Genomic DNA, 23,334 nt, shown 5'->3' with positions numbered 1-23,334 from the left:
GCACCTCTCCACCGGGCCTGGGTCCAGCTCCAGCTGAGAGCCCCCTCCCTCCTGCTGTCAACTGACACTGCAGAGGCCATCAGTGAGGGAGGAAGCAGCAGCCAGGCACTTCTCCACCGTGCCTGGGTCCAGCTCCAGCTGAGAGCCCCGTCCCTCCTGCTACCAACTGTCTCTGCAGAGGCCACCAGTGAGGGAGGAAGCAGCAACCAGGCACCTCTCCACCATGCCTGGGTCCAGCTCCAGCTGAGAGCCCCCTCCCTCCTGCTACCAACTGTAACTGCAGAGGCCACCAGAGAGGGAGGAAGCAGCAGCCAGGCACCTCTCCACCGTGCCTGGGTCCAGCTCCAGCTGAGAGCCCCCTCCCTCCTGCTGTCACCTGTAACTGCTGAACTTTCCAACTAAGATTGTAGTGCCTGAGTTTGCTTTCCTTTTCCCCCTCCTCCTCCTCCTCCTCCCTCCCAATCCCCTTTCCTTTTGTGTCATGTCTTTTAGATTGTAAGCCTGTGGGCAGGGACTGTCAAGAAATACTTTTGTAAGCCGCCATGAGAGCCTTTTTTGGCTGAATGGCGGCATAAAAATCCTTAAATAAATAAATAAATAAATAAATGATGCTTTCCAGGCAGCAGCTGAAAGAGACCTGGGTGGGAAGGCATCCATCCATCCACTCCTTGTGATGTGCACATAGCACTGGCATCACACACTCAAGGCAAGGATGCAAGTGCCAGCTTTTGCTCTCTAAAGCTTTAGAACTTTCCAAAATGTTGCTCTGTGCATGCGCACAGACCGTATGTGAGAGTCAGTGTGGTGTAGTGGTTCGAGTACTGGACTAGGAGCAGGATGACTCAGATTCAAATCCATGAAGCTCACTGGGTGATCTGCGGCCAATCACTATCCCTCAGTCTGACTGAAGTTACAGGGTTGTTGTGAGGGTGTATGTGCATGTGTGTGTATGTGTAACCCAGGGTTACACTATACCATAAGTTCCTTGAAGGAAGGACAGGGAAAAGTGCATTATTACAGAGACCACAAAGGAAAACAGTGGTTAGTAGTAACCAAGATTCTTTCTTAACTGTTGTTAGTTTCAGTACTAATGTAATGTTAACTGTAGTTCAGGCATGCAGGGGAAGGTGGGGAGAATTCACATCAGAGAGAGGAGGGCTGAAGGTCAGGGATAGGCCCTCCAGATGTTTTGGACTAGAACTGCCATAAGCCTCAGCCAGCATGGCTAACGGTCAGGGATTATGGGAGTTCTGGTCCCAAGCATTTGGAGGGCACCAGGTTGCCCACCCCTTCTCACAGCCTGCTCCTGATCTCAGTGATGGTTATATTAGCAGCATTAACTATGCATCAGTATTAATATGCTCCAAGAGTAAGTTTTGGTTTCTTTAACAAATTAAATGCTTATTTAAGGCTCAATTTCACTGCATTTTTTTAAAGATCGTATGAGCAATACACTAAAAACATTCAAATTTATGACTGTACAATTATTCTTAAAGCCAAATATACCAGTCACTGGCAGGACCACGGACTATTTTCTTTGTGTGAAATCCTGTGGTAAAGAGGAACCTAGCAGCAAGCTGAACACTAATCATGGTTATTTCTTCTGCTTCAGGCAACAGATGATCTTGTCCTAAAGAAAAATGAAAGATGCTATGACATTTGTTTGGAACTGATAGAACAAAATATTCTTGCTTGTTTTGAAGTATTTATCAGTACTGAAACCTGAGATATCAACCTGACCCTTGAAGTAAGTTTACATCAAACTATCGGAGAGGACTCAGCATTCCTTTTTTTTTTTTTAAGTAATACTGGCAGACAACTTAAGTTCATCTTTAGATATTTGTAATATTTTTGAATTAGGCTTGGACCATAGCAATTCAGTCAGACACAGATATCATTTTGTTGTATTTACCAATCAATAGAAGAACATTTTAGCAAAGTACAGAATTGTAGGCAAAGACAAATGTAGAGCTCTATAATGCTAATATCAAAGCAACAGTGACCTGATCTTTTTGCTGACTCTTACCAAGGTACACTTAACATGTTCAAAATGAAACACAGAAATATGAACAATGTTAAAGGCCATGCACTTTAACAAACTTGTCAATTAGTTTTTATTATAAATATCCAAACACTGACCTGGAGGAGGATTTAGGTAGACACTGTTGCAGGTGAGCAATTTCTTTACGAACTGGAAATATTCTAGGCTGTACTGCATTCGGTTATGCATGAACTGTACATTTTGCTTCCGTACACTTCGCTCAATGGCAGATGGCATTTTAATCTGATGGGGTTTAGTGGTCATTGTAAGTTCGGAAATATATTTTATTAGTTCATTGTCTTTGTCTACTGTATCCATACGTTCATAAAAAAGTATATAAGCATTCCACCACCTCTTCTGACGTCTGTAGGACATGCGCTTCATCATATGATCAAATACTTCCCCCATGTATTCTCCACCAAAACACTGATTTTTCATTTCTTCATCATCATCCATTTTGCATTCTGTTACATCGCCATCATCAAATTTATACCATCTGTTTTTCTCACCATCTCCACCGTTTCTCTGAATAATGTAAGAATAGTAATGTCCACCACTGGCCTGTCCACTATGCACCAACACACCCACTAGTCTGTATTTAGTACTTCCAGAATGCTCATTTTCAGATTGTTCATTCTGTATCAGCTGGTTTTCAGGATTTACATCATCTCCTTCTAGTTTCGCTACTCCTGCCACGGTATAAGGTTCCATGTCCAACTCTCGTGGAAACTCAAAATAATCATTGAACTTGATTGCACATTCCCTTTCCCAATCATAGTCAAATCGTTTTAGCTGGATGGCAAGAACTGGTGGTAACTTTTTAATTAACAAGCGTTTCACTGTATCAACCTAAGAAATAAAGATTTGTACATTAATGTAGGGCATTTATATGAATTATTAATTGCAACTGCAAACACTAAATGAAAAACACTGTCAGATTTCTTTCTCAAAGTACACAAGTGACTGTTGATATATATCAACTTGACTCAGGCATAATATTATAAAGAAGTGTAGAAGACTGGTTTGAAATCATTCTGAAGAACCTGTCCTGAATTATGTGTTTAAGTATGACAAATAGTAGCTTTTAATTTCTCCTACAATGAAGATCTAAAATGTTAGGTCTTCCTGAACTAAGTCAACTGCTGCTGAGTTCATATGAATTTTCAGGGGGTTTCAAAAAAGTATGCTATGTTTCAGTTACCTTTTTATTGCATTTTTCACAATGATATGCATTTGCACCTTCCAGTAAATCTCCTTTGACATACTGTTCCAAGGAGTCAAGCAGGTTTTGGTGATTTCTTATATCTACATTCAGTGTTGTAAAAGATTCTTCACATTCGTACCTACAGAAGTTGGCAGAATAGGTTAAGAATGCTGAAGTAATAGTTTTATAACTTTAAGGCAATATCCTTATCATGATCCAATGGGAAGATATTTCTCATAAATTATGTTATATGAATGTCTTCTGTTATAATTAAAGGCTCAGTGCTTATCCACACTTTAAAAGAGATTCCCAGTGCTTTGTGTACAAAGCAGTTCAGCACTACTTGCAAAATTTGCAGTGTCATAGTGCTTAATGTTTCTCATACTTGCAGGAGGGAGCAGCAGTGCCAGCTTCCAGCAGCCCTGTTAAAACATTAAGCATGCTGCCCCAATTTAGTAAGTGGTTAAGGAAACACAAATAAACATACTATATAGTATAAATGAATTCGTTATTCAAAAGCTGATCTTTATGTAGCCAAAACAGTACCATCTATACACAACAGGGAGGGATCAGCAGGTGTGGGAGAACCCCAAGGTTTGCAGAAGTATAAACAAATCTTAAGAAAAAAATCCCCAAGGGGGCAAATTCCAAACTGCCCAATGAGTAATGAGCATGCTCACTGTCCACATATTGGGGAGGGAGGGGGGAGGGAGAATGGAATAGTGTGGTATCCAAAGGCACGGCTGTACCCTGAACAGGACTTCACATTGCCACAATTGTTGCAGGCCCAACTTGTCAAAACCAAAGGGCAAATTCCAGCCAGTATCTAACTTTAAAGGCTGGCTCACAAAAGAGATTTTCCTTAACTGCAAGCAACAGCAGCCCCTTCACTGCCCCTCAGCTATACAGTTACTGCTGCTTATCTGGGCATATTGTTGTGAACCAAGCTGCATACAGACATATCACTGATATAAGGCAGATCTGGCCAAAGTTATACATGCCAGAATTACATCAAGGCTAGACTATTATTAACATGCTCTACATGGGGATGACCTTGAAGAGCATCCAGACTGCTAACAGGAGCACGTTTTAGGGAGCATGTCACTCTGCGCCTATATCAGCTTCACTGACTGGCTGTTCAATTCAGGGCGCATTAAAAAGTGCTGCTTGCAAGCTTTAAATGGTTTAAGGCGTTGACATCTTAGGACCATCTTGGCTAAATGATCCTGCCCATCCCCTGAGTCAGTTGGAGGGGCCCTTCGGTGTACTCCACCACTGCCCAAGGTGCAGCGAGTGGGAACGAGAGAAAAGTTTTTCTCTGTGGCAACACCCAGATATAAATATGGTAAATAATAATATTTTGCCAGCTGCAGTTGTACCTTTCCCAGCTGCAATGAAATCTTTTATTGCCTGATTTATACTAACATTCCTCACATGGGTAAACACATGAGTAAACACACATAGCTGACAAGGTGGTCATGGCTATTCATGTTTTCGGAAACTGCTAGCATGACCCACCCCATAATGGTCTCTGTGCATTTCCACATATGGGAAGATTATAACATTTTTCAGTAGATGTCCATTATCACACAACAGGCTTTGAATTTAAGAGAGGAGAAAGAGATGCATATCTCCTTATTAAATGATGAAACACTTACCTATGTGGGCAGCCTTGACAGATCTTCTGATCAGCAAAGGATCCTCCCAAAACTTTACTTAACATTGCTGGGTGACCCAAGGCTTTTAAAGCTTCATCTAGACTATCCACCAAGGAATTAAAAAATTCTAAAGCATCATGCTGTTCACGCAGATTTACAGGTTCACCCCAGAGTCTAGAATGAAAAAGAATCGCAAAGAATAAAACCAGCAAAATGATAAATGGCGTAAGGGGAAAAATATCAAGGAGTTTACATCACCATTAGGTTTCCCCTACTGTAAGTATACCTGCATAGTATAATGATGTAGCAGTCAATAGTATGGTTCACTTACAGGTGCATTGAAACATCCATCCCCTGAGTTTGTCATCCCATTTAGGGGCCATGATTAGACTCCAAAATGGTTTGAGGGGACTTACAGTTTTTGTGGGTGAAGAACGGGGCTTGGGGGCTTCTTGGTGTCTCTCTTTCTTTCTCCTACCTTTAAAAGCCACAGCTTTGGAAGTGCAGCAATAGCAGTACTAACTGTACTGCCAACCATCATTCCTTCCCAGAGTGCCTCAGGAAAAGATGCTAGTGTGTCCACATTAGCATATGCTAGTATTCTTTCCTGTGGTGGTTTGGGATGAAAGGATGGTACAGTCGTGTGAAAAAGGAAGTACACCCTCTTGGAATTGTATGATTTTACATATCAGGACATAATAACAATCATCTGTTCCTTAGCAGGTCTAAAAATGAGGTAAATACAACCTCAGATGAACAACAACACATGACATATTACACCGTGTCATGATTTATTGAACAGAAATAAAGCCAAAATGGAGAAGCCATGTGTGAAAAAGTAAGTACACCTTATGATTCAATAGCTTGTAGAACCACCTTTAGCAGCAATAACTTGAAGTAATCATTTTCTGTATGACTTTATCAGTCTCTTACATCGTTGTGGAGGAATTTTGGCCCACTCTCCTTTACAACGTTGCTTCAGTTCATTAAGGTTTGAGGGCATTTGTTTATGCCCTCTTAAGCTCCCGCCACAGCATTTCAATCGGGTTGAGATCTGGACTTTCACTGGGCCATTGCAACACCTTGATTCTTTCTTTTTCAGCTATTCTGTTGTAGATTTGCTGGTGTGCTTGGGATCATTGTCCTGGTGCATGACCCAATTTCGGCCAAGCTTTAGCTGTCGGACAGATGGCCTCACATTTGACTCTAGAATACTTTGGTATACAGAGGAGTTCATGGTCGACTCAATGACTGCAAGGTTCCCAGGTCCTGTAGCTGCAAAACAAGCCCAAATCATCATCCCTCCACCACCGTGCTTGACAGTTGGTATGGGGTGTTTGTGCTGATATGCTGTGTTTGGTTTTCGCCAAACGTGGCGCTGTGCAGTATGGCCAAACATCTCCACTTTGGTCTCGTCTGTCCAAAGGACATTGTTCCAGAAGTCTTGTGGCTTGTTCAGATGCAAATTTGCAAACCTAAGCCGTGCTGCCACGTTCTTTTTAGAGAGAAGAGGCTTTCTCCTGGCAACCCTTCCAAACAAACCATACTTGTTCAGTCTTTTTCTAATTGTACTGTCATGAACTTTAACATTTAACATGCTCACTGAGGCCTGTAGAGTCTGAGATGTAACTCTTGGTTTTTTTGCAATTTCTCTGAGCATTGCACAGTCTGACCTTGGGGTGATTTTGCTGGGACGTCCTCTCCTGGGAAGATTGGCAACAGTCTTGAATGTTTTCCACTTTTGAATAATATTTCTCACTGTAGAATGATGGACTTTAAATTGTTTGGAAATGGCCTTATAACCCTTCCCAGATTGATGGGCAGCAGTAATTGCTTCTCTAAGATCATTGCTGATGTCTTTCCTCCTTTGCATTGTGTTAACACACATCTGAATGCTCCAGACAAGCAAACTGAAAAAACTTTGGCTTTTATAGAGGTGGTCATACTTGCTGATGATCAATTAATCACGGGCATTTGATTAGCAGCACCTGTCTGCTACTTAGCATCTTAATTCCTATGGAAGCAGTAAGGGTGTACTTACTTTTTCACACATGGCTTCTTCATTTTGGCTTTATTTCTGTTCAGTAAATCATGACACGGTGTAATATGTCATGTGTTGCTGTTCATCTGAGGTTGTATTTACCTAATTTTTAGACTTGCTAAGGAACAGATGATTGTTATTATGTCCTGATATGTAAAATCATACAATTCCAAGAGGGTGTACTTTCTTTTTCACACAACTGGATGTCAGAATTTCACTGCCTCTGCCGCCCTTTAAAAGGTTTTAAAAGAGAGAAAGAAAGAAGAGAAAGAAGGGAAGGAAAAGTAAGCCTTCTACCACCATTGTAACCCCCACCCCATGGGCTCCAATCACTTTACACCCCTTCTCATTTGGGGCTCACCTGAAATGCATTCCCAAAGCAGAGGAAAGCTCTATTGCACATACAAAAGTTATTCTACATAAAAGATAAAACGGTCCCTGCACTTTCTCCTACCATGTACAGCTAGAATGGGAAGAGGGTAGATCAGAATCTACTGATACATTTCTGGGTGTCTGCAGTATTATCAGCAAAGGTTTCTGACTTCCAATTGCTTAACGAGGATGATCAAGGGTCTGGAAACAAAGCCCTATGAGGAGAGACTGAAAGAACTGGGCATGTTTAGCCTGGAGAAGAGAAGATTGAGGGGAGACATGATAGCACTCTTCAAATACTTAAAAGGTTGTCACACAGAGGAGGGCCAGGATCTCTTCTCGATCATCCCAGAGTGCAGGACACGGAATAATGGGCTCAAGTTACAGGAAGTCAGATTCTGGTTGGACATCAGGAAAAACTTCCTGACTGTTAGAGCAGTACGACAATGGAACCAATTACCTAGGGAGGTTGTGCGCTCTCCCACACTAGAGGCATTCAAGAGGCAACTGGACAACCATCTGTTGTGTATGCTTTGAGGTGGATTCCTGCATTGAGCAGGGGGTTGGACTCGATGGCCTTAGAGGCCCCTTCCAACTCTACTATTCTATGATCCTATTAACAATGGCAACAAAATGACATTTCCCAGGAATCAACTTTTCTGCGAAAGGACTGTGCTCAGTTCAGTTCTGGTATTGAAAACAAATACCTAGGCTCAGAATGTGCTTGAGGCACATTGTTGTTTAATTTTAAGTATATGTCTTTTGCATCTGGTTCTGGTTGGCAGATCTTGGGATTCTTGTAAGAAACAAAGTAGATCTGAAGATCTTGAAGTCTTCCCACTCCTGATGTACACAACCATTACTGTTGATCTGGGTCTGAAAAATGCAGGTTGCTTACCTGTAACTGAAGTTCTTCAAGTGGTCATCTGTGTATCACACATATGGGCTCTGCACTTGCGCGGAGCTCATTTTGGGAAATCTCTAAAGCCGAAGGAACGTTTTGGCGGGAACCCCCCTCCCACTGCGCATGTCCACGGGTTCCCGTTCTTCTCCTCAGTTCTCTTGAGACCGATTATCGACCCCATGACAAGGATTATGTATTGACAATAAGAGATCAACAACACTGAAGTGTGGACGATGGGAGGGTTGTGTGAATGCACAGGTGACCACTCGAAGAACTACAGTTACAGGTAAGCAACCTGCATTTCTCCATCATAGTCTCTGTGCTTCACACATATAGGTGATTAACTAGCTCACTTACCGGTGGAGGGTAGGTGGAGATGCTTTGGTTCAAAATTGAAGACAAAACCGTACGCCCCAAATTGCAGTTGGCTCTTGCCCTCACATCCAGGCAATAGTGTGCAATAAACATTGAGGGTTGCAACCATGTTGCTGCTTTGCATAAATCCGGTATTGAGACACCCCTCATGAAGTCTGTCGAGGTGGACACGGCTCTGGTAGAATGAACCTTTATACAGTCTCCAAGGATCAGTCCAGCCAATTCATAAGCCAGTTTAATGGTCATCACTATTCATGCTGCCAGGCACTGTGATGACACCAGCTGTCCTTGCCTGGGACCCCCATAATAAACAAAAAGTCTGTATGTCTTGCGGAATGATTTGGTTCTTGCCTTGTAGAAGGCGAGCACCAAGGAATGGAGTTTGGATTTCATCAGGTTTGAGGGTGATGGAAAAGACACCAGAACTAAGTCCTGATTCATATGGAAGGATGAAATCACCTTTGGCAAAAAAGCCAAGTCAGGCCTAACCACAACCGTGTCCCTATGAAACACGTGCGGAATGGTGTATCCGCACGTAGGGCAGTGAGCTCCCTTGCCCTACGTGCAGAGGTGATACCAACTAAGAAGGCTACCTTCCACGAGGCTAATCTAATGTCTGTGGTGACAAGAGACTTGAATGGTTTCGAGGTCACGGTCTGTACGACCACTGACAGGCTCCATGCAGGAGTGATTGAGCATAAAGAGGGTGCTAAGTTCTTGATGCCCCATAAGAAATGGTGGACTACAGGGTGAGTAAACAATGAAATGCCCTGTATAGGTCCTTGGAAAGCCAATATGGTTGCCAAGTAAACTCGAATTGAAGATAACTTAAGCACTTTGTCATACAGAGAGCGTAAAAACAGTAATATATCCTTTAATGATGCCACAAAAGTGAAAAAACTATGAGCAGAGGCGAAATTGGAAAAAAATTCTTTCGGTACCGTAAGCCTGGTTCTGCGGGCATTGCCTTGGAAGTTCTTGAGGAACCATGCCTGGAGTGGCCGCATACGTAACCTTGCCCACCTGACGACCGTGACGGTAGAAGCCATAGGACCCAGAAGTCTCTGTAGTGTGAAGGCTATTGTCTTCCCATTTTGGGAAATCCTGTGAGCTAGCTTGGATAATGTAAGGGCCCTCTGACGTGGGAGATAAGCCCTTTTGGAAACCGCATCTAGGAGTGCACCCACAAAGAGAATATTCTGTGATGGGATAAAGTTGGATTTTTCTTTGTTGACCTTCAGACCAAGAGAATCCAAGAGACTCAGGATGAGCATAATCACTTTCTGAAATCTGTTCTTGGCTGAGGCGACCAGGAACCAGTCGTCGAGGTATGGATAAATCTCTCTGGAGCTGTAGGAAAGTGCATACAACCGCCATGCACTTGGTGAAAATCCAAGGCACCGTAGTGAACCCGAACAGTAGTACGTTGAATTGGAACATCTCGTTGCCAATCACAAAATGAAGGTATCTCCGGTGGACGTTCCGGCTGGCGATGTGGAAGTATGCATCCTTGAGGTCCACCGATGCAAACCATATTCCCAGGTGAAGAAGAGACAAGATCAAAGCGAGGATGGTCATTCTGAATCTCTTGTATTTTATGAAGAGGTTGTCCTATTAATGTCCAATATGGGTCGAAGTCCTCCATCCCTCTTCGGTACTGTGAAGTAGCAGGAGAAAAAAACGTCCTGCATGCAATAGGGGACAAGCCTCTGGATCACACCTTTCTCAAGAAGGGTTGTAGTTTTCATAGATAGAACATCTGATGGAGGAGTAACTTTCACAATACCGAGGGGAGGGAGGACTTCAAACTTGATGAGATAACCGAATTGAACAATTTCAAGGACGCAAGTGTAGGTCGTAATGAAGCACCAGTTCCATAGGAATTTGGAAAGAAGAGTTCCAAATAGTTGGGGTTGCTGCAATCGTAACAGGGAAACGTCGTGGAAGTCAAAGGTGTCGTTTGGATGGCTGGTTGTTTCTTGGGCAGAATTGGTGAAATCTGTTAGGAGTCTGTTGTTTCTGTGGTTGGTGATGAGGGTTAAACTTAGGTGCTCTATGATTGTACTGCCATGGTTGGTAGTATGGCTGGGGGTGAGATCAATGCCATTGTTTGTAGGGTGGCTGCTAGAATTGGGGCGACATGCCCATTTTCCTGGCGGTGGTCTTCGCCTTCTGCATCGCTTCCATAGAATTGCTGGTATTAGCATTGAATAAGCCTTTCAGATCAAAGGGAAGGTCTTTGATCCGGGAACGGGCCTCTGGAGTCAGCCCCACCGATCTAAGCCATGCATGGTGACGTAGGGCCACAGCCTCAACCATGGCTTTGGCCCCGCAGTCTGTGAGGGGATGGGTTGTGTTGAGCTGCTGTCAGGAGAGATGGAGAACTTCAGTTTGGAACACCTGAACCAGTTCCTTGTGCTCTTCTGTTACAGAGAGCATCCATCTTCTCCCACAAAAACAGTTGGTAGCATGACACCATTGTGAAATAGTTGGTTACTCTTAATCCTAGGGCCGTCGAAGAGTAGATATGATAGCCTAACATATCTAGTTGGAGTCCCTCTCTATCCGCCGGGGAAGCATGCATTATCTGAGTTTTCCCTTGGGAAGACTCAACAACTATTGAGTTTGGACAAGTATGTGTCAAAAAGAAGGTGGCGTCCTCCTGTACCCTATAAAGGGATTCCAATAATCTCAATGTCGGAGCCATCAATGCAGGCTCCTTACAAGCCTGTTTGACAGTGTGGGGTAAGTAGGCAAGAAAGGGATGGATACCAGAGTGGCAGACTCGGTATACACTGCATCAAAGACAGGGTCAGAAATACGCTCAGACAGTTGCTGATGCCCAGGGCCTGTGCCATATGTAGGATTTGATCTGGAAAATGTTAAGTATCTTCAGAAGTTACCTTCTTGGGTCACTGCGACATTGGTAGGTGACTGAATCAACGGTGGTGCGGAGGAATAGGAACTAGAATCCAATTCATAATCCTCAGGTGAGTAGGGCGAAGTTGGAAGACGTCTGGGTCTCAGTTTCTGTCACAGGCTGTTCTGAGGCGTTGATGAGTACTCGTATCTGAGGACTAACTGGTGAAGGCGGTGGGGAGAGCACCTGGATGATGCATAACTGAGAAATATTACTCGCTTCTGCTCTATCACGCAAAGTAAAGTGGTGCTGTACAGGTAGCGACTGGACCATTGAGGCCGGCCGTACTGCTGTCGATTTCTTCACTCTCCTCTGCCAGAGGTCTAGATAAAGATGCAGATGGTGCCTATTGGTCCCTAGGTGATGAAGGGCACTGAGAAGGCTGTGCGGCATGCAGGTGTAATCCGTCTCCGTAACGATCTGTGTCATGATGCCAGTCATGATAGTGGTATGAAGGCCGAGGTGGTATCAACCATTCCAAAAAATTATCCCATTCCCTTGGTGGGGATCGATGACAGTGGCTGCATCACTCTCTAGCATAATAATCGTAGGGTTCATAGCGTCTCAAGTCCAACGAGTTTGGACAGCATCCATCACGTCAACTTTGCGAAGGCATTTCTGGCCCCGTAGGGGATAGATCCCTGATTTCACCCTCTGACACCAAAGTCATGGGCGCTGCGTCCAGTCTTGGTACTGGTAGGTCAATGAGAGGCACTGGTACTGAGATAGGGAGTTGTTGAATCAGCGACCCCAGTATAGATAGAGAGGTCGGAATTAGAGATGGAGTTGTCATCTTAGGCGATGGCCTAGAAGACTTCTTTTTCTTCTGTACATCAGCAGTTGGCTTTGGTGTCTGTGCCTTCTTTGAAAGCTTTCTGGCTGTGGAAACAGTTAAAGATCGTCCCGGTGTTGGGGCATCTGGAGAACCCATCACAATTGCAGATGTTCCAGGGTCATGGGCCCCATGGTGAGTTGAATTGGACATAGAGGTCATTTTTGTCTTTGATATATCCACAGCCTCCAATGCCCTTTGCCAGAGGAGCGCGTGAAGGTGGTCAGCTCTATGGTGTTTCGTCTGTTTAGTAAATTTTGAGCAAAAGCAGCAAGTCCCCAATATGTGTGATTTGTTTAAGCACAGAAGACACAACGAATGCCCACTGGAGGGCAGGAGCTTGTTGCCTCATTCAATGCACTTGTGGAATGGGGCCTTAATGGCCATGTGGCCCCAAGCACAGACAACAATGTTGAAGAGGGGAAAAATTAAGTTTATGTTTTGAAAAATAGGTGCGAGAAAAAATTTGGCACTGTTTTCTCACTAGAAAATGCAGAAGTTCCCTATGATGCATCCGACTAGTAAGGCCGTCGAAAGAGAACTGAGAACAGCGGGAACCCGTGGACATGTGCAGTGGACGGTGGGGGAGGGTTCCTGCCAAAACGTTCCCTCAGCTTTAGAAGTTTCCCAAAACAAGCTCAGAGACCATATGTGTGATAAACAGAGACCACGATGAAGAACTTATGTTCTTGCTCCTATGTTCTAGACAGCTTTTTGCTTTTTTTTTTTTTTTGGTAGTAGATTGCTCACATGGATGAGGCTCACTCACATAGGAATTTATGTGCATAAACTCCATTTCATATTCAAGGTTCTTTATAGTTCTCCCCACTATAAAGAAGGGTACATGAACCCAAGGCTTGCTCCTTCACCCTGCCACATCCACATCTTACAGCGTAGCTCATATCTGAAGTTGCCCAGTATCTTCATCTAAACATAGTGATAGGTTTTGCTCTTAGGGTTCCTTTATCTTGCGTTCTGCATCATTTAAACGGTACATATTAAGCTCTATCAGATTTGCAGTATATATTAAATTTCCTTGCATTTCATTAAAATCATACTGTTTTTTTTTGTAAGACTTCACATGAATACTGTTCATCTTAAGTTAATTTCCCACTTACCTAAATTGCTTCCAAAATCCTCTTGGTACATAGTACTGTAATCTAGAAGCTGCTAAGTGACCAAATATGACCTGGAGATGTCTTAATACGCCTATGTTGTATTCTTTCCTGTCTTCTGTTTTACTTAAAGTTGGTTTATCTTCATACTGATGTGGATAGCCAAACACTTCATCTCGCGGGTCAACATTGCTCTATAAAATATTTTAAAAATGAAATATAGATTATATGCATAAATAAAAACAGCAAAACAAACAAACAGAAATGAACAGAGACTTTGAGCACGACACAGCTAGCTCATGAAGATTATTTAACCCATGATGAGCAGCTCAACACTCATCAGTCTCATAACAAACTACAGGTTAAATTGAGCCAATGTTCCCCAAACTGCAGTTGGGATCACATTCCTCCCTCCTCCCTCTCGAATTCCCCTCCCTTCCCTTTACCCTCTGATTAGCTTTATGTCTGCCCTGAGTTGAATGTTAATCATAGTTAGCTTTAAACCACGATTTGAACGTATGGTTCTAGTGTTCAACTCAAGGAAAAAAATCAGAATGTTTGTAGCTGTCATTCAAGATTTGCCAATAAAAAAGCGTACTGCTAAATAAAATTTAATGTTAAATTTATTATAAAGAATAGATGGATGACTTAAAGAAAAACAAACAAAACAGGAACTTTAGGGCTGGGAGGACTGGACACACTGATACTATTTGTGAAAGCCAGAACACAAAGTTGCCTAATTTAATACAAAATACCATTTCAAAATTAACAATATTACTAAAACATAAATAAAAGCATTGGTTAAGTCCAACTATACTAGCAGAACTCCACTCGCTCAGTGGGACTTTCTCCCTCTCTCCACCCCACAGTAGCCCCCTGCTGCCCAAAAATCTGCTTTGGGGCATATTCCAGTCCTCCAGAACAGATTTTGAAGATGCATAGAGGGCTGCAGGGAGGGGTGAACTGCCTCCCGCCCTAGTTCCACTGACATAAGCAGTTCCGTCAGGGGAATGATACCACTGGAGACAAACCACAGAACACTCAGAAGCCGAGGTCTCATGCTGCTTTTTATTATTTGGTTGGACATATGCCACCACCCGTTATGATTAGATATAGAGGGCTCTTGGAAATACTTGTATGGATAATACATTAAAATGTGGTCAAAAAATTAATGTTACCTCATTGTCTTGCTTCTCATCCCCAGACATATCATCATCTACATCACTGCCTGTGCCCTCAATTGCAAGGATCCCATTCCTGATGGCAGGAATCATGTACAGTTGCTGAATGACAGAATTCATGTAACAAGTGGCACCAGCATTTTTTAGCCCTACAAATCCCTTTGGTGGTCGTGGTCCAACAGGTGGCAGATATTCCCATTCAGTAAGTGCTTCACAAGCTAGGAGAGATTAAATGCATTAGAAAATCAACCCAACTTCCAAATACCATATATGCTTCAGAACTACCATTAGACTTAACAACATTACTTAATATACGCTGATCCTGAACAAGTTTATTTCAAACTCTGTCAAACTGAACTGGAAATTATTTGCATGTACCTTACTTTATAGCCCTTAACATTCAAGAAAGAAGTTTTCATATTTGCGTATACTCAAAATAAAGCCTACAATGACAAGATACTGAAAACCAAATAACAAGTTTCCCCTTTAAAACATTTAATTGTTGCACTTATTTGAAGAACACTCCTCTTAGGAATTATAGTTAATATATCAGACAGTCATCTCGAGTAGGAATCAGCATATTTTTGAAAGAGCTAAGTACGTTTTTTTACATTTCCCCCCAAAGGAATTGTGAGAACATGAGGAATTCTTTAACGTTCCACTAATATATCCATAGCATAACATACAATATAGTTGCATACTTTATATTACATAAAATATAAAATCAATGAGGTAGTACATACTAGTTATTGCGGTGCCTATGTAATACATTTCAGTCAAAGTATCTACTATTTGCTTGAGGTTTCGAACGCAGCCCACTGCTAGTGCTACTAGCAACTCAAATCCAGCATTAATGGTAGCTGGGGAACTACAGACTGGTATGGCCTGCTCAGCGGGCAATTCTCCATTCCTCATGTACTGTAAGTAAACATTAGAGGCTGGAAAGATGAAATCATCTATCAATTCCTGAAAAACATGGACGAAAAAAAGTCTAATTATTTAGGCATTACCCAGGCCAAAAGCATTATATAACACCACAAATGTCTTAAACCTTTACAACGTGAGGGAAGACGAACAGATTATGAAGAAGAAAACCCCCAAAACACTCCCAACCCCCACCCTGTGAGACTAAACACCTAATGCATGGTTTTATCTATTATTTATTTCTAGGCCGTCTTTCAAGGCAGGAGCAAGCACTGAGGTGGGGCTGAAAAGAAAAGAAAGACTTGCTGGCTCAGCTCACAAACAGTGAAACTGCCTTCCACGAAAAGTTTGGAGGCAGAGATATGCCAGGACAGGCAACCAACTCTTCACCTTTCATCCCTTCATTGAAGCAGCTGGTGTCATCATGCCTATTCCTCTACTGCCCACATCTAGGCAAGATAGCAATGACTGCAGCCACTTGGAGAAAGCGATTCCAGGGTGAGGAAGAGACCTGTCATCATCTTCCAGAAGCAAGGAAAGGACCCTCTTACTCTCAGTTTGCATGCATCCTGTCCTGCCCATCTTTTACTCATGCTTCAGCATGACCAAAATGTAGTAAAAAGTTTTTTAAAAACACACAAAAACCACAGTAATGTGTATCATGGTAAACGTATTTCATTTATGAACTGGATTGCTTATCCAGTATTTGTATATTTAAAATCTCTTAACACTAAACAAGAAAGGGGAAAGTTTTCATACTCCAACTACTTTCTAATTATTCTTCCTCTTTTTTAAAAAAAATAAGGTTATGGTTATTATGAACAATAATTTTACAACAGACTGAATTCTATGCATTTCTACATCAATCCCTTTTCTGGTAGCCTAAAAAAGCCAAATCAATCAATCAATATGTAATTAAAATACGTATGTTTGTTTACAAGTTCCCCTTCACCTTGCTAATGGCTTCATAATGATTTTAGAGTTTTCTATAACACAATTACTTACTTTAATGAGATTAGCACCTCCTTTTTCACAACCAATATGGTATTTTTTTTCAGGAGTTTGGAATGCTAGTAATTCCTTTGTTACTCCAAGGTGACCCTCTAAGATGGTCTCTTCTACACCTGTTTCTCCTGTTCTTTTCACTTCATCCTAACAAAGAAGAACATGAAGTCACGTGAGTCCTAGGAATTAATTTCAAATGGAAAGACCTGCTTTTGTTACTAAATACTGCTGTACTTTATTAAAAAATATTTCCCTGCTTTTCTGTCCTACAAATTGCAATGTTCAAGGCAGTAAACATGTACAATTTAAAAGAGAACCCAATCAACAAAATATAACAAAAAACTTACCCTAATCCTTTTAAGCCAGTCAATTTCATTATTAAGCAGAACTTCAGCATTGGGCACATTAATATTACTATTGTAAGCATAATTAAGAAGATGTCTTAATAGAGTAAAGTAATCCCCTGAATGCTTTGCACGTTCTCGTGCAGTACTCTGAAAGAGAAAAAAATTATGAGTCATTTTGAAAAGGTATTTGCATTAATAGCCACAAAGAGTATTTCTTACAGAACCCAGATAGTTTTTTTATATAAAGTGGGAGATTTAAAGAAATTAACATATCTGTATAAAACCAGAGGGTTGTATCTAAAGAAATGTTAACACAAACTCCTCTTCTGCCCCTCAATTTTGTCGCATTCCCCAACTACTACTGCTGCCATCCCCACCCTCAGCCCACAGTACAGGCTTTTCTTAATGGTCCATTAACCCTCTGGAGATGTTTCCTGAGGTGCAGGGGGCAAGAATGTCCTCCTGCCTGAGTGACTGTTCATGTCGATAACTTTTCAATGCAAGCAACCCAATAACTCCAACTCAAAGCACCTTGCATGCTCTCATGTGTACATTGATTTGCTGAGAGCAGCTCCATGTGACAGAATTTACCCTGCATTAGAGTCACTGGTGAAATCCTTGTGTGCAAAACAAACCCTCCACATTCAAGGTCTAGCTCTCAGGAACTTCTGGACTTCCTGATGTTCAGCTACTTCCCCCCCTCCCAACTACTCACCGTTGATCAGGCTGGTTAGGACAGCCTGACCAACAGCATCTGGATGTCCACAGGTTCAGCAGCCCTGTTCTAGGCTTGTTTACACAATCAGTTGGACAAAGAACTGAACTGAATTTAATCTCAGTTTTGTTTATATTGTAGAACAGTCAGCAAGGGACAATGCTAAAGGATTCTGGAATTCTAAGAAACCCTAAATCTTAATTGTGTTAATCAGCACTGAACTAGTAATTAGTAGACTTAGTTCTACTAATATTATTGTGCTTAAAATGTGTTGCCACTTCAAAGATTTTAGTATTGGCATTTTGTTTTCTATTTTATAGTATACCTCAATTTACAGATACTGAACACACTGAAAAACTTGACTTCATGCAGCACACCCAAATCTGTTTCAACTAAGACAAATTTTTATATGGGAAGCAATTTCACGTAAGAAAAAGCATTAAAATGCTGCACTGCGAGAAGCTAAACCCGAAGTTTCCTAACACATAAACACAGCAAACTAGATGTGCATGACTGCCATATGTGACAATCTAAATGTATTTCATATTATTTCTTGCATGGAAGTGCTATCCATTTAAAGGTTTATCATATCAGGCGTAGCTCCCAGAAGGGAATATATATATATATATATATATATATATATATATATATATATTGCAAGAAAAATTGCTTTTTCGTAATTTGTATATCATGTATATTTGTCTGTTACTGCAGTGAGCTATTAGAAAGACAATCTAGAAGTATTTCACTGGTAAGTGAAATAAAATACCTGTATCAGGACTTTCTTATAGACATTTGTGTAAGCACAAACATATATATTTTAAGTGCCTTACCCCTAATACAGTAAATAACAGAGTAATAAAGAAAAGAAGAGGTCTCTGTCCCATACAACATCTGGTAGCCATTAAGAAGAACTGCTCCTGTGCCATCTGACGAACAGTTCTGAAAAATTTAACCAGAAATATTTCCATTAATAGTTGGTGAGCAAAATAAATCTTAAATGCATACTATATAAAGGTTTGTGCCACTCTATTGAGGTTTGAAGATTCTATCATCTGTATGCATCTTAATTTTTTTTACATTAAGCGACCTATGAGAAAATGCAATACTGACTTTCATTGGTTTCTGACTTAGGAAGAACCCACTGTAGGAAAAGAATTCACATACAAAATATGTAGATATATGTTTCCTTATTCAGAGATCCTCAACTTTTTTGAGTCAATGGACACATTTGGCATTTTGAGAGCACATCATGTGTGCTCTCACAAAATGGTGGGGATCTGGGGAAATGTAGCAAGAAAAAGTGGACCACCCAGAGTTCAAGCCAGCTCATACTCTGGCTGGCCTCCCATGTGGAAAAAGTCCCCTACACCACCTGGTTCTGGCAATGAGCGCCCCTACCTGAAAAACTGGCATCTGTTAGTACAATCCTGGTGATCCCTGTGGGGCATTCCCTTCCTGTGAATGAATAGCTATCCCCACCAGAGGAAGGAGAGCTTTACATTTGGAGGGAGGAGAACTGGACAGTGACGTTTCTGGATTATGCCCTGCTGATAGGGCAGGAGGAGCCACTGTAGTGGGCAAGAATGAAAATAAGCTCATGGAAGGACTTGGATGCAGGAAATCCTGATGCCCAGTGGGCTAGGGACTGGATTAGCTAACTTTGCCTGTAAATGGATTTGATCTCTTCTGGGGCCAGAGAAATCAGGTTCTTTTCCATGTGTATGGAAAAGCCCCTACATGGATGATTATTTTAAATGGTCCAAGGTGATTTCCAGGTTGTTTATCAGGAAACCAGGGCTGTCTACAGAGGAAAGGGTGGTAGAGAGGTATTTCCTCACTTTAGGAAGTGAGTAGAATATCATAAATAGGGGTAACGAGGTATTCCTTGAAGCTGCAGGATGGCACCATTAGCTTCACTTGAGGCCAACACAAGGCCAAAGGGGACAGCGCTGTCCTGGAAATGGCTGTGACTGTATGCAAACTTGAGGTATCTCCTGTGAATGAGAGCTATTGGCTCATGGAGATAAGCTGTGAGATCTATTAAGGCCAAGAATTCATTGTCACTTACTTGCTGTGACAATGCAGCAACAAGTCAATGATAAATGTCTGCCATGCTTTTTCTTTACTAAGTGCATCCAATGCTGTTGGAATCAAGGCAAAACAAAGGGTCATTGCTTCGAGTGCTTCACAGCAAACTTGTTCATCTTCTGCATCTGGTTCATTGCCTGCATTTGTCTGTAAAAACAAACAGAAATAAGCAGAGTGACATATATATGAGAAGAGGAACTAATGGTTTTTCTTCATTGTTCTCTTCAAATACAAATTAGCACCGGAAATACGTATGCTATTTACTAGAACCTGAAAGTCACAAGCATGAAGACCGGTTTAAAATCTACAACTAAAATTGGGATTAAGATTTGAAATTAACTGTTGAACTGTATTATGTGACTATAAACAAACCACTTTAAAATGATACTTGGATTCTCAAACATCACTGAAATAATGTAGGAGGGGTCAGGTGGTGGTGAAATTTTTACAAAACAGGGGCAGGAGAATATGCAACACTGTGGCTTGCTGCTGATTCCTAAATTCAATTTCAGTTTACAGGGTTTTAAATGAAATGTTTGGATTTGGGTAGCTTATTCTATTCAACAACTTTTCAAAGGACAATCTTCTCTCCACAACCCGAGTACTGGCTTGTTTAATAACCCCTCACACATTAAGAGGATTTACAGCAGCAACTACTCAATTCTTAAGCCATTGCATGAAGAACAGCAGAACACAGATTCAGCCACTAACACACTACCCACAAGTGCAGCCATGTTTCCTGCTTGCATAATGATAGATTAAAAAAAACTTCTGTTGGACATCATTGACCATACTTTAAAGAAACTACTTAGTAAATGTACATGAATGTTAAGTTTAATTCACCTAGTTTATACCACCATAATGATATATAGAATATATATGAGAGAAACTCTTCTACATAAAAACTTTTATGAAGCAACTGGCAGGGAAGCATAATGTTGATTGGAAATAGAAGAATTGTTTTAACCTGCCACAATTCTAAACATGATTTTTTCTAAGCAAATCCTACTTATGTCAATGTGCATGGGGTCAGGAGGGCTGCCAAGGACAGCTAAACACAGTTTACATGCACATCTGCATATAGTTTCTGCCAGGGTGGATTGATTTAAATTATCAAGAGAAACCCCTGATTTAAATCACTGATTTGAATCAAGTTTGACACCAACAGTTCTTAACTTATTTCTTAAACAATGGTGCAAGTCTCATCACTAGAACATGTTAATTTGCAAATAATACAGCATTTTACATCGGACAGCTTGGACAACACATCAATTCGTGTTGCAGAGTGGATAATTAAGTAAACGGCAGGCACGCACGCAGCAAGCACACAGGCGGGGGGAGAAGCCACGATGGCTTCTTTCCCCCTGTGATCGTCCTACTCCAGTCGCTGAGTCAGACCACTGGTCCATACCACCCAGTATTGTCGACACTGATTGGAACTAGTTCTGCAGTTTCAGGCAGGATTCTTTCCTAGCCCTACACTGAGATGCCTGGGACGTTCTGCATGCCAAGCAGGTGCTCTACTGAGCTATGACAAAGCCCAGAACTTTCTAAAAGCAAGAGCTGATAGTTACGTTGCACAGAGCCATCTTTATGAGAGAAACAAATTATTATTATTATTATTATTATTATTATTATTATTATTATTATTATTATTAATATAGCACCATCAATGTACATGGTGCTGTACAGATTACACAGTAAATAGCAAGACCCTGCCGCATAGGCTTACAATCTAATAAAGTTGTAGTAAACAATAAGGAGGGAAAGAGAATGCAAACAGGCACAGGGAAGTGTAAACAGGCACTGGGTAGGGTGAAGCTGACAGTATAGGGTCAGAACAAACTCAATATTTAAAAGCTATAGGGAAAAGAAAAGTTTTTAGCTGAGTTTTAAAAGCTGTGATTGAGCTGGTAGTTCTCAAGTGTTCTGGAAGAGCGTTCCAGGCGTAAGGGGCAGCAGAAGAAAAAGGACGAAGCCGAGTAACAAACTGAAATGGATGCCCATCTTTGATTGGTAGGAACTCAATGTATATGAGTGATAGAGCTGCTTCATTTTTATGAGACTAAGTGTACGTTTAGCATGTTTGTGACTAGATTGTAACAATTTTTTAAATGGGAGAGGAATTTAGCATTATTTAAATCTGATTTAAATGTTTAAAGTATTCTTTTAAAGTATCCTGGTTTCTGTTTAACTCAAGGAAATAAAGAAATAAACAATTGCTATCTTCAGTGGTAATCACAGTAGGCCGGGATCGCACCATTCATGGTGTCTACGAGACTCAGCGAGGGGCCTTGGCCTCCGGACTGGTGATCTCTTTGATCCTCCTGGCTGGGAGACTCAGTAGACAGTCTAAGCCAGCAAACTGGTTATCTCCTTGACCTTTCTGGCAGGTCATCCTTTTGTCTGCTGATGGCTTCCTAAGGACTCTCACATGAGTCATTTTTCTTTTTCTTTTGAGGCTTCGAAATGGTTTTCTTTGCCGGAGGGGTCATGGAGAATGATAGGCAGGCGGCAGAGAAAAAGAAGCAGAAAAGTTTTGTTGTTGTTGTTGTTTGTTTTTTGGTAAGAGAGGATGAAAAAATAAAGGCTGGTTATAAGAATGAAAGTCAAAGAGGTAAGAAGTTTAAAAAATGTTAGAAATAGAGATAAGTATAGGCTTGAGATAGGAGGAGATGAGAAGTAGCTCTGTCCTGGGCGAAAAGCAGGGACGAACTGGCTAGGAGGAGCTTCAGACCAATAGAGGGCTTAAAACTCAGTCACGTGAGTCCCTGCTTTTCCTGGGCGATAGGGGGAGTTAACCCATTGTGGGATGCCTTCCTCACACCAACCTGGAGAAATGAGTTTGCAAAAGGCACTGAAATATCTACTAAGGAAGTTGTGCTTGAATAAGGTAACACTGAAGTATTTTCTTAATAAAGTTAGAAGCTATAGCGGTGTTATCTCTGCAAAGTAGTACAGTAACTATTCTAAGAATATGACAGAGGAAACTATTTAAAACTGTAATGGTTTACAATTTACAAGCACACCACTTAAAGCCCAAATTTCTTAGTATGGTCCTTCCTATCAAACATTAGTTTTCAAAAAAATGTTCCTTAAGATTTCTTACCTTCTCATAAATTTTACTAATGTCCTCATTTGAGCTGAATACCAGCTGTACCGATCCACATCCTGAAGCCCAAACTATTTTTTGTACTGCTCTAATAACACAAATATCAGGAATATACTTTGAAGCCTAAAAAGAGAAACATAGTATCAAATATAATAATTAGTCTACAACTCCCACTTCAGAAGTTACAATATAAACATGTAACAAGAAAGACAAGTTACTTATATTTTTGAATTCCCTACAGCCATAAACCCCCCACAACCATGAATTCATCCATGGTTTTGCACTGGAGGCTGAAGCTCGTAAGACCCTGCCTTATAATAAGTCAGACAATTTGTCCATTGAGCCCAGGACCATCTACTTTGGCAGCTGCTCTCCAGGGGACTTAAGCTGAGGTCTTTCCCATCCCGTTATCTGAGCCTTTTTGTTTCCTTAATTGCACATGCTAGGGATTGAGACTTGGTCTTTCTGAATACAAAGTATTTGCTCTATCATTTGAT

The 23,334-nt window shown here is 41.4% G+C and overlaps 1 protein-coding gene across 3 annotated transcripts in view; it reads right to left on the bottom strand.

Annotated features, from left to right (window-relative positions):
• USP9X (ubiquitin specific peptidase 9 X-linked) overlaps nucleotides 1-23,334 on the bottom strand; it is a 94,136-nt gene that overhangs the window by 19,302 nt on the left and 51,500 nt on the right. For all 3 annotated transcript variants that reach the window (XM_063126530.1, XM_063126532.1, XM_063126531.1), the window contains exons 25-36: nucleotides 22,835-22,960; nucleotides 19,706-19,872; nucleotides 18,468-18,576; nucleotides 16,920-17,066; nucleotides 16,573-16,719; nucleotides 15,387-15,609; nucleotides 14,641-14,861; nucleotides 13,466-13,656; nucleotides 4,904-5,077; nucleotides 3,243-3,384; nucleotides 2,140-2,890; nucleotides 1,507-1,630 (exon numbers count right to left, since the gene is read on the bottom strand). In XM_063126530.1, the coding sequence (XP_062982600.1) occupies nucleotides 1,507-1,630; nucleotides 2,140-2,890; nucleotides 3,243-3,384; nucleotides 4,904-5,077; nucleotides 13,466-13,656; nucleotides 14,641-14,861; nucleotides 15,387-15,609; nucleotides 16,573-16,719; nucleotides 16,920-17,066; nucleotides 18,468-18,576; nucleotides 19,706-19,872; nucleotides 22,835-22,960 (2,522 nt within the window). The remainder of the gene's footprint in view (nucleotides 1-1,506; nucleotides 1,631-2,139; nucleotides 2,891-3,242; nucleotides 3,385-4,903; nucleotides 5,078-13,465; nucleotides 13,657-14,640; nucleotides 14,862-15,386; nucleotides 15,610-16,572; nucleotides 16,720-16,919; nucleotides 17,067-18,467; nucleotides 18,577-19,705; nucleotides 19,873-22,834; nucleotides 22,961-23,334) is intronic.

Source organism: Elgaria multicarinata, chromosome 5 (genome assembly GCF_023053635.1).
Source record: "Elgaria multicarinata webbii isolate HBS135686 ecotype San Diego chromosome 5, rElgMul1.1.pri, whole genome shotgun sequence".
NCBI classification, from domain to species: Eukaryota; Metazoa; Chordata; class Lepidosauria; order Squamata; family Anguidae; genus Elgaria; species Elgaria multicarinata.
The sequence above is the reverse complement of the archived record's forward strand: the minus strand, read 5'-3'. Positions and strand labels throughout refer to the sequence as shown.